The 11,387-nt window shown below is 40.6% G+C and overlaps 1 protein-coding gene across 2 annotated transcripts; it reads left to right on the forward strand.

Moving 5' to 3' along the window:
- Positions 1-300: 300 nt before the first annotated feature.
- LOC124148166 (transforming growth factor-beta-induced protein ig-h3-like) lies at positions 301-10,870 on the forward strand. 2 transcript variants are annotated; one of them, XM_048387987.1, is made up of 7 exons: positions 301-823; positions 1,580-1,751; positions 3,549-3,769; positions 3,901-4,087; positions 4,770-4,868; positions 9,669-9,785; positions 10,677-10,870. In XM_048387987.1, the coding sequence occupies exons 2-7, from the start codon at positions 1,601-1,603 to the stop codon at positions 10,817-10,819; spliced, it is 918 nt and encodes a 305-aa protein (XP_048243944.1). In that variant the 5' UTR covers positions 301-823; positions 1,580-1,600; the 3' UTR covers positions 10,820-10,870. The 2 variants fall into 2 exon arrangements, with proteins under 2 accessions (XP_048243944.1, XP_048243943.1); XM_048387986.1 differs by lacking the exon at positions 301-823 and having other exon boundaries at positions 854-1,751.
- The last annotated feature ends 517 nt before the right edge of the window (positions 10,871-11,387 follow it).

The raw sequence follows: 11,387 nt of genomic DNA on the forward strand, positions 1-11,387 counted from the left end.
ACCCGTGTTCGTGGGTTTTACCGAAATGGTAAACGTCTGAGACCTGTATCACTTCGGGCTTTCCTCCCACATTAAGCTGACACACTGGGCTATAACTGGAATATTGTTAATAGCGGCGTTAAACCCAACTCAAACAAACACACACACACACACACACACACACACACACACACACACACACAGAGAGAGAGAGAGAGACACACACACACACACACACACACACACACACACACACACGATAATAGCCGCTTGTTCTGTAATACCCGACACCGCTCTACATTGTTTGTGTAGCGGGTGTAAACGCCATCAGTTATGAGTATATACGTCATTCATAATTGGTGTAAACGTCATCAATTATGGGTATACACGGCATCACTTATTGATGTAAACGTCATCAGTAATTGCTGTACATGGCATCAGTAATGAGTTCCGTGACACCACAAAAGTATGAAACCAATCCCCGACGTCCCCAGTAGTGATATTGCTTGAAATTTGCTGATGGGTGTCGTCAAAGATTCTCCATCATTATTATAGACAGGAACCCTTTTAATGTGCGCCGAATTGTCATACCCACACATGAGTAAGGAAACCTATGTTTTATGGATTTTATTTCATATGTTCTTTCTATCACAGAAACACAAGATATACATGATAAAAAGTGGAAGATATAGAGACATAAATTGCAAAAATAGCCCTTAAAACTGATTACCTGCAGCGCGAATCTTGGTTTCCACGCCCAAGTACAACCCTTGATAACCCCATGTTCCTGATAACACTAGCTTATATTTACATGGGACAGCCGGTGTAGCCACAAAGGATCTCGGTGAGTAATGGAAGCCATGGATACATACTTCACTAATGACTAGATCTAATATATTTACTTACAAAGAAAGTATAAGAGGCATTGAATTCACATTTACCGCATATACATTTCTCTCTAAAAATAAACCCGTCGTTGTATGTTTATTCAGTACATCAAAAGACATACTTTCACTCGAAGTGTTTTAAATGATGTTTTGTCATGGTACTATTGTTTTAATATATGTGCATATTTGTAAAACCAATCCTTGAATTCTACCTCTAATGCCGCTGCTAGTGACCATAGTGTTAATAAAGGTCAGTTAAGTTCAGTTCAATGATCCACAAGGATTCCTGGTCCGGAAAGGTCCCCACTGGTTTGTCTGGCCCAGACTCTCACCCCCAACACCGGGTTAGGCTCAGCATGCCTAATCTAACGACCAAATGGATCAGGTGATCAGGATTGGTGACTTCCTTGATGGCGTGTTATCTATAACAACGGCTGCGTTGATCGTTGTTCATGATATCAAACACTGGATTGTCTTGTCCAGACTTGATTATTTACAGGCCGCCGACATGTATCTGGAATATATCTGAGTGCGGCGTTATAGAACAAACAAACAAAATGTGGCCCAGAATTGATTGTTCTCAAGCCGTTTTGCGCCGATTCATTTTGATTTTTATATCGAAGAAAGTAATTTTGGAAATTTAGGAATACGAACAAACACCTAAATTACATTTACCAAAATTAATGAATTCTCGAAATAACACACGTTTCTAGGGTAACTTACTTGGTGGAGCAATGAACGTGCACGTCGTGTGGGGGCTGCTTCTGCTTGGCGTCTATGATGTTGCTGCGCTAACTATCATGGAGGCACTGGCTTCCAGGTACGACGTCATGTCCTTCTCAAGTCTCGTACGAAGAGCCGGACTGGAGAGTCTCCTGAACAAAGGTATGTTCACACGAAAGGTATGGATGTATGAACTTGTATTTGACTATGACATTTCTATTTGCCAAATATCCCTATCAGTGTTAGCCTATCTGTCAGAGTTGTACCCCTTAGGCATGCCAGGATCCGCACTTGTCATAAGTAGGTATTCCAGCCCATAGTTTAAGCTATGTCGCCTTGGCTAAAACATTTCAAGATCAGTTCGCTATATTACACTTACACGACCATTTGCTATTCTGCGGAGAGGAGGGGTTCGGGGCTGGGGTGGGGGCGTTGGTAGGAGTTGACTTGGATTTTGTTTCGAGATTAGATTTTTCAACTACAACCACAAAACCCAATTTCTTTTCAATTAAAACTATAAGCCTGAATTTTTAAAGTCAAAACACCTTGCAACAATGTTACTTCTGTGGCAGTCACAATCTGTAGCATAATTATTTTTCCAAGAGTTTTCGGGGACATATGGAATATTGCCCAGTGAGGCGTCAAACAACAACGAAAGGTCAAAGACAACCAACCCGAGGTTCACACTGATATAATTAAATTTTCGCTGTGTTCATTGTGATTCCTGATTTCTGATAAGGTGAATTGGTCACGTGTTATTTCATTCCTTTCCCAAAGAATGTAAACAATTAAGACACGCCCACCGAAGCGGATTATTCGTATTTTCACCACTACGGAATGTCGGGGAATCCCAATTACAATTAATAGAAATCCGTTTCTGCTACCCTGAATTATCATGCACAGGACTTTTTGTCTTCATGCATATTCATTGGCCAAACCATCCTTCGAGATCGAAGGCTGAGAAGGAATGAAACAGCAAACGTGCAGGCTCACTCGGCTGTTGTTTTTTTCGCTCGCATGGGTTCCACAAATTTCATGACTTCAAGTTTCATTTCTTGCTCTCATTTTTCCAACTGTGTCTTCCCGTTCTCAGGGAACAAATGTTTGTATCTTGCGGTTACTGTCCATGTCATTTGAAACAGCCGTCTTCTGCTGACATATATTTGTTCCCATTCCTCACAGTCTGAATGTTCCAGTTCTTCTCGCCACTTGCCTTGATTGACAGGTCCAATGAAAATTTGTTCATGCTACTCTCTGTTGATTGGCTCCTGACTTTGTAGGCGTGTCAAGTTATGTGCGTAAATTTAACAATCACCGTATTCATGTCATGTCACAGTATGTATTCCTACGCCTGGAATGTTTACCAATCTCGTTATTTTGTCTGTTTACATGATTGTTTTTGTAGATAAACCATGTATTCGCAGTCGAATTTCATTTTAAGGATTGACTGTGTATTGTTTTGTGTTAATTTAGGTGTGAAGCTAAAAATCCATGTGAACCTTTTGTAAAAATCAGCTACGCGGAGTTATACAGTTTGCAAATCAGTTTTTCGATACACAGTAAATAAATCAATAAATGAAATACAGCACAAAACAGAACTAACAAATTACACTACCTGTTTTCATTCTGGATGAAACTACACAGTCTTCGTCGCAGTAGACGCGGCGATTCAACTGCCTTAAGAGTTAACTTGGACAGGTGCTCATAATATCAAACACAGGATTGTCTTGTCCAGACTTAATTATTTACAGACCGTGTCATATGGCTGGAATACTGCCGAGTGTGGCTTTAAACAACAAACAAACAAACAAAATGTGGCCAGGATTCGATTATTCTCAAGCCGTTCATTGTGATTTTTACATGGAACAAAGAACAACAAGCCCTAGGTTCACGCTGATACAACTGAAATACGGTTCACAAGACAACTTGAAAATTAAACAACCTCTTTTCGTACTGAAGGAAACTACACCGTCTTCGTCCCGGTAGACGCGGCGTTTCAACTGCTTCCCGAGCAGATGATTACGCGGCTGTATCAGAAGGAGAACCTGCTAGAGTTGAAGGCCCTGGTCAAGTATCACATCGTGCCGTACACTTGGAACACGCACCACCACTGGACAGGGGAGAAAGTCAACACCCTGGCGTCAAAACCTGTACGCATGGTCACCTACCCCCACAACCAGGTCCGTTGCTGTAACATGGCGTCCACAGTGTTTAACGGGTTTTGTTGCCCTTTCCCACGTTTGTATTTTTCTTCATCTTTTGCTCTTTTAAAGTTTAACGTTGAACTTCTTGCGATTTGGCTTGCGTCCAGGTGACTGTTGTCAACGGTGTCGTCCTCACGGAAACCAACCTGAGCGTCTCTAATGGCCAAATCTTTCTGCTGAGCTCTACCCTGTCTCCTCCGACTTTTGATATTGCCCAAGACCTATACCAGGAACCCAATTACTCCTCGTTTCTGACTGCTGCCGCCTTGTCGGGAATGACGAGCAAACTGAAAGGTTTGAAAATCCCCACACTATTATTAACCGAATTTTAAACATTGGGGCAAACGTTGAGTAATAATAAAGTAGATATGACGGTGTTAAAAGCTAGTCTTACATATTGCAAAGCGTTCAAGCATACAGGAATCCATTAAATATTGACAATAAACCGCATTCAAGTACATGGGTTAACGTTGTAAACATTGAAATAACACTCTGTATTCACGTACACAGGTAAACGTTGTAAAACATTGATATACTATGCCCCGTTTAAGTGCACAGGTAAACATGATTGTTTTTACATATACATAATACGCTTTGTCCAAGTACACAGGTTAACGATTAAGATTCAGTATAATACGCTGCGTTAAAGACATCGGGTTAAAATTAACGTTACGTTTGACGGTCGTGGTTATTGTGTTCAATTTGACTATGATATGCGCTATAATAATATCATGAACATGGATCAACGTTTGGGATTGATGACATGTATCAACCAAGTCAGCGAGCCTGACCACCCGATCCCGTTAGTCGCCTCTTACGACAAGCATAGTCGCCTTTTGCAGCAAGCATGTGTTGCTGAAGACCTATTCTACCCCGGATTGTCACGGGCCCAATTTGACTATGATATACGACAAGTCAATTCAAATTAAATATCAAGTTTGCTATGTATGACTGACACAGGCATTTTTGTCTACAGAAGACAACATCACAGTCATTGCTCCATATGATCTCGCATTTACTAAAATGGATAAAAATAAGACGGATGCTTTGTTCAACAACATACCCCTGCTACGAGGTGAGTGATGCTTTGTTCAACAACATTCACATGGCACGAGCCAATACTACAAGGTGAGTGAAGTTTTATTCAACAAAATGCCTTTGTTTCAAAGTGAGTGAAGCCTTTTACATCAACCTGTCCATGCTTCAAGGTGAGGGACTTAATTAAAAGCGACCAAACTATTTCCGTACTTAATTGAAATCTCTGCTAAAAGCAGAGTCGATTGTACGATTACGACTACATCATGAGCTTGTGTTTATGAATCACTGTAGAATAGTCGTGCCACCAGGCGTTCGCGAAAGGGTGAGCGTATCCTGCCCCACCGGTGGCACCCGTCACAAACACATGCAAAGGCAAGTCAGTTATTCATCTGAAAATACATGGGAAAATATGGTACAAGTCAAAATAGGGAATTGCATCGGACATCATTTTTGGCACTCATGCGTCAAATTCGGAAATGTCCTTCACAATTTTTCCAAAAAACCTTTTGAAAGCTTCACTGAGGCTTTAAATGTTGTAAGCTTGATCAAACAACTTCTGAGCAAGATTCGTGTGATGCTCTTTGAAATCTTGGTAGAAAGAGCATGCTCGACTGTATTTCAAAAGTTGTGAAATGTAAACATATAGGCTGGAGCTGCTCGAATATTGCTCGACATGAAGGGAAAGTTAACTGTTAGAAAGTTGAAATCATCCCTCTTGCCATGCAGTCTTGTGGAGACTGTTTTGTCATTCTGAATCTGTTAGCATAGATCCGAATATTAAACAGATTTGGCAGTCTCGATGGTCTCTTTTATTTCTAGTTTAGGTGGGTAAATCAGTATAAGGGAACAGGCTATTTGATGGTTAGTGAACTATATCAGATTATCGATACACCTGAAACTTAAGTTAGCTTCTTGGCCAAATTGACTTGTTTTTACTTTGACAATCCGAGCAGAAATGCCGATTCATATACATAAAGAAACAGATCCGCAAGAAGGGGATAACAATTGGTGCCCACGGGGATGACTACTTCTTATCTAAATGTCAAACCAGGTCTTTGAAAGGCATTTAGAAGTGATACACATAAGGAAGAGAATATATGGATGTCAACTTCTTTATTGTGAGGAACACAACGTTTCAGAGTATATGCTTACTCCTTCATCGGGTGAATGAATCATATGAGGCAGAGAGCACATACATGTACATGTAACACAATTAATAAGATAACAAAAGGTGGACATTGAAGAAGAAGACGAAAAAGAAGAAAATATTTTATTTATGTGTCACATGTTGTATGTGTACACATTAGACATTAAAAAATCAAAAATCAGGCCACAAAAGGCCGATGAGACACAATGCACAATGAAAAACATTATTTATATAAAAGACCTTTATATAACCTATAGGATTGCAAAACCCGATAAAAATGAATTACAATTTTAATTAAGGAAATGTTGCCTACGTGCAAACATTTTTTAAATAAGTGCGGCAAGAGGTTTTATATACTTGTTACAGTTCATTAAGAACACTGTCTGGTACAGGGCAAATTGAACCCACCTAGGTAATTAGCACCGACAAAGATCAAAGCAATAAGTCTCAAGCACAAGGCAGATAGGTTCCCTGGTCACGGTTCATGGCTGGCTGGTGTTTCCTGATGCCCATGGCTTCTTGTAGTTTTCTTTGTGTCGCCAATTGTGTTTGTTGGTAGAACGGACTTTGGTGACTTCCTACATGATGTTATGGTTTTGGTTCTTCAGGATGTGTTCGGAAATAGCGGATTTCAGGTCGAGTTTGTTCACAGAGGTCCGATGTTCTTTGAGATTGCCGTTGAGGGGTCTGAGGGTCTCTCCAATGTACTGGAGGCCACAGTTGCAGGGGACCTGGTATATACATCCTCGGGGGTTGAGACATGCGCTGCTGGTGCCTCTGCCATTGGCTTGTAGATGGATCTTGATCTAGACATGTTTGCTTTGTTCATGATGAAGCTGGAAATCTGATGAGTGACAGGGCCTTGGTAGGGTATGGTGATTCTGATAGGAGATTGAGCTGGTTTAGGCCTGGGTTCTTGAGGGTCTTGCGGATGGTTTTGAAGACTAGGTGGGCAGGATAGCTGTTGAGGGAGGTGAATGTTTCCTTGAGATGGTCCAGTTCACTGCTGAGGGCATCAGGGTGGCAAATGGATTTTGCACGTCTGATGAGGGTGGCGATGATAGCGTGTTTTATCTGGGGATGGTGGCAGGAGTTGTAGTGGATGTACTGGTCTGTATGTGTGAGCTTGCAATACACTGATGTTCTTAGTCCGTCATCTGTGGTTTGGAGGGACACGTCTAGGAAAGGAAGGTGTTGATTGGTGCATGTGTCGTCTACATTTCGGTACCAGCAGAGGGGTTGGAATGGTGCTGTGGAGAGGGCTAATTCTTCAAAGGATGTCATGAAGATTTCAGTGATGAGTGGAGTAAGCATACACTCCGAAATGTTAGGTTACTCATACTAAAGAAGTTGACATTCATATATTCTCTTCCTAAAATGTCAAACCATCACATTTTACACAGATGTTATCAATAAGGAAGTCCAGCTTTTCACATAAATTGTCCTGAATATAGATATGTAACTGTATCTCTGGTCACCACGTTTTGTAACAAAAGCCCCATGGATCAAGGAATAAAGATTTTCCTCAAGTTTGTCATGTGGGATTGTGGTGTGAAAACTTAAAAAATCAAATGTTTTGACAGAGTGGAACTTGTTTCTTTTCTGAGATTGGAAAGAGTCAAGCAAATCCTTTGAGTTTTGGAGAATCCACATGGTATTAATTCCACTTTTCTCAGATGTCTCACTTGTTTCTTTGAATATCAGGAAAGCCCTGCGTGATTGTATTAAGGATTATGGTTAATCTTTGAGACATGGATCTGGTGGTACATTTGCTGGCCCCAGCCATATATCTCTCTTTGAACAGATTTTTATGGAGTTTTGGAATTCAGTTCAAAGGAGAAAAGGACATGTCTTCAGGTTTTAGAGTCAAGTCAAAAATTGATAGAACAGATGCATGATTTAGGCAGATTTCATCCCCAGTTAGCATACTGGCCTCATATGATGCATTATTTGACATGTTATTTATACGAACTTCTAGGATCGAACAATTAATGTTTTGTTGCTTACATGTGATGGATATGTTATTTGAAGCGGGAAAAACTACACACCTTTCATGTGGGGCAGCCAGACTTGCAGGATGACTCCTGGCTGGGACAGAATGGGTTTATTCCAATTCCCTTTCCTCTTTTTAGGATTGTGCATTTTACCAATGACAACATCACATACTGACTTAATCCGCCCTGAAAGACATTCAACAGGTTTATCTTCTCTTGTGGCCCATTCTAAAGATGTGATCCCAATTGGTAGGGGGTTGCTCACGATATTTGGATTAATATAACTTACGAAGTCCCCTGAGATTATGTGACCTACAGGCTTATAGCAGTATGATGAGTCTTGGCAGCCACAAGTAGTGGATTACATCATGTGCTGCCAAGTCCACGTTCCGCGACATGTTCCTATAATTGAACAGCCTGGATGAAATGGTGTTCGTATAGGAAAATGAAATTGTAAAGTGAAACTATTGTGGGGCATTTCGGGAAACTTATTTTTGTTTGAGAATGTTACTTAAATCAAACAACATGTTCATGCTTCAGTATGAATAATCAGGTGAGTGAAGATTTTTCTAACTTTGGGAGGTGATTCCTTGTCCAACACCACCCCAATGCCATGAGGTTAATTAGTGATGCTTTATTCAACAACATGCCAATACTACAAGGTGTGTGATGCTTTCTTCCACCACATCCCAATGCTACAAGGTTAGTGAAGTTTTGTTTAACAACAGGACCATACAACAAGATAAGTGATGCTTTCTTCAGCAATATGTCCATGCTACGAGGTGAGTGATCCTTGTTCAACAACATTGCTGACTAAAGTACTCACGGAAATGAAAAAAACCTGTTTTTTTATCTCAGATTTTAAATAAATGCAGGTAATACACAAAATATATAAATATTCAAACAACTCAATTAGTACTAATTGGGCCTTGGCACAAATACAGCGTATCAAAGGTTTTTAATGTCTCTTTACACGTAAAAGTGTGTAAAAATATGAACAAAACAGACTATTTTGAAACTGAGCATAACCAGGTGTTAGTAGATCAAGGTCAATGTCCATGACCTATGACACCTTGACAACAGGTGAAAACAGGTGCTTAAAACCCACGTGCATGTGATTTGTCAGTGGTTAGTGATTTGTGAGTGGCATTGTGGGATAGTGAATCATCGTCCAAATATCAGAACGTAAAAGTAACATATTCCCTTCTCAAACAACAACTTACATGTCATTATTATTATGTACATAAACATAGCTGTTATTTTTATTATTGTTTTGATAACTTTTTTCCAGGCTAATTTGCATAATGCCTATAGCCTGTTTCTGCTATGTCAATTTGGACTTAGTTTTATTTTTTAATGTTGAAAGTGCCTACAAATTACCTCCTGTAAAGTACATTTTGTATTGAGCACTGAGATAAAACTAGCAAATCCAGACTAGTACTTGTCCAGTTGTTTTGTTATTTCGTATTTACATCTACGTAATGCTTTGTGTCGATTATTAAGTCCAGCAAAACAGTTTTTTTTCATTTCCATGAGTACTTTAATTAATGTTTTCACTCTTTATAAGAATAATACGTGAACCATGAATTCTGTTTTTCACCTTCTCAAAAAGTATATTTTTGTCCTTAATAAATATAAAGGGTTTTCCAACCCCTCCTCCACCGACTTGTAAATCGCCATACAAATCTACCCCCAGCATTGGTGGAATTTCACATCCTGCCAGGCGTGTACTACACTGGTGGTTTGTATGACAATGAGAAACTCTACGACGACAACTCTAAATACGACAATACCTACACCATCCACCAATTCGGCAAGTTTCAACTTCTAGAATTTTACTGCTAGCACAAATCTGTAAAGTTACATTCAAAAGCTACAATGTATCAGTTTAAGGGTTAACCCCAGTTGGTCATCAGGTTTTAAATTTTCATGCTGATTATGAACGGATTGCCTACTTTAGTCCCGAACATATATGTTGTGCATTACAGTGATATGAACTTGATAGAGCACTAGTGTTCCATTTCATTCCAATGAAGTACTACCACGGGTCCTCTCACATGCAGACAAATACACGAGTTCCACGAACAGTGCTCCATGTATAATTGAACAGTTCGAGTAAACAACACTTTTCACTGTCCATTCAAGGTCCACTTTCACTCGAGATACATGCAGCTTGAGCGGTACATTTGTGTAGAGGGTATTGGTTGGGGTACATTAGATAATTCTACCATACATGACGCAAATGACAAACCCCCATTGTACCAAGGTCATTACCAGTGCTCTGAAGCGGTCATATTCGTCACGTACTCTCACAAAAGATGATATGCTTGCAGTGGTATTACATAGATGTGAATTCTAGTGTTCATGGTATGATAATATAACAGTCAAGGGACAAAGGTGTCACTGGTTTTCGGCAACACAACCCATTAAGCAGCGCTGCCTCCCTTAGGAGTGCCATAAACCTATGATCATGGATTCGAATCCCTATTATGTTTCGAAGTTCGTCAGGACCATGCCACTGCTGGTGGGTTTCACCACAGTGATAAACGTCCAAGGCCTGCATCATTTTAAGATTTTCTTGCAAATCAAACTCATACGCCGTGATGTGTCTGAAATGCTGCTTTAAGCTCCTCCCTCCCGTCCTCCCTTATTCAACCAACCACCCACCCGCTCACTCACGCCCTTGCTAATTCACTCTCAACAGGTAAAGATGGCTTCAGGGTTTCACCGTTTGATGGAACCTTCTTGACCAAGAATTGGCTTGCAACTAATGGCGTCATCCATGCCATCACTGGAGTGAAGTATACATGGCCGTTTTATCGAGATATTGATAAGATAATCGGCTAAAACCAAGGCCAAAGACATCACATTCTAAATAAAGAGATGTTCTGATGTGAACTACCGTTTATTTTTGTCATTTGCACGGACATCATCCTTATCGACGCGAGAGCTTCAAGGACTTCAGTCAACAAGAAAACATAGATTCTGGACCAGACAAGCCAGTGATTGACATCACGAGCATCGATCCACGCAATTGGGATACGATGACATGCATCAACCAAGTCAGCGAGCCTGACCACCCGATCCCGTTAGTCGCCTCTCACAACAAGCATATTAGATTAAAATAAAAAATGCAGCAAAGAGAGTTTGGGTGATCCTTGCACAGTCAGGCTGGTAAGGCTCATCATCACCTCGGGGCCCTTGACCCTCTACACGCAGTCCAGACAGAAAATGGGACTTCTCCCAGGAAGCGCTGCCTAGCTATAGTCGAACCCGCCCAGAACTTTTCGGAAAATGTGAAGACTCCCAGAACACTGCAGCCTTCTGCGAAGGACATTCAACAGGGTTGCTGATCATCTTGAAATACTGAATCTAGGCCGATTTGATATGGCACTTTACTTGGTTGACACTCATT

The sequence above is a fragment of the Haliotis rufescens genome, unplaced genomic scaffold (assembly GCF_023055435.1).
Source record: "Haliotis rufescens isolate VD_foot unplaced genomic scaffold, xgHalRufe1.0.p SCAF_7, whole genome shotgun sequence".
NCBI classification, from domain to species: domain Eukaryota; kingdom Metazoa; phylum Mollusca; class Gastropoda; order Lepetellida; family Haliotidae; genus Haliotis; species Haliotis rufescens.

Excerpts from the sequence above, each read along its gene's own strand:
- LOC124148166 (XM_048387987.1), top strand. The coding sequence starts at position 1,601 with ATGAACGTGCACGTCGTGTGGGGGCTGCTTCTGCTTGGCGTCTATGAT. Across the intron at positions 4,088-4,769 it reads AATGACGAGCAAACTGAAAG|AAGACAACATCACAGTCATT; the intron begins GTTTGAAAATCC and ends TTTTGTCTACAG. Across the intron at positions 4,869-9,668 it reads CAACATACCCCTGCTACGAG|CATTGGTGGAATTTCACATC; the intron begins GTGAGTGATGCT and ends ATCTACCCCCAG.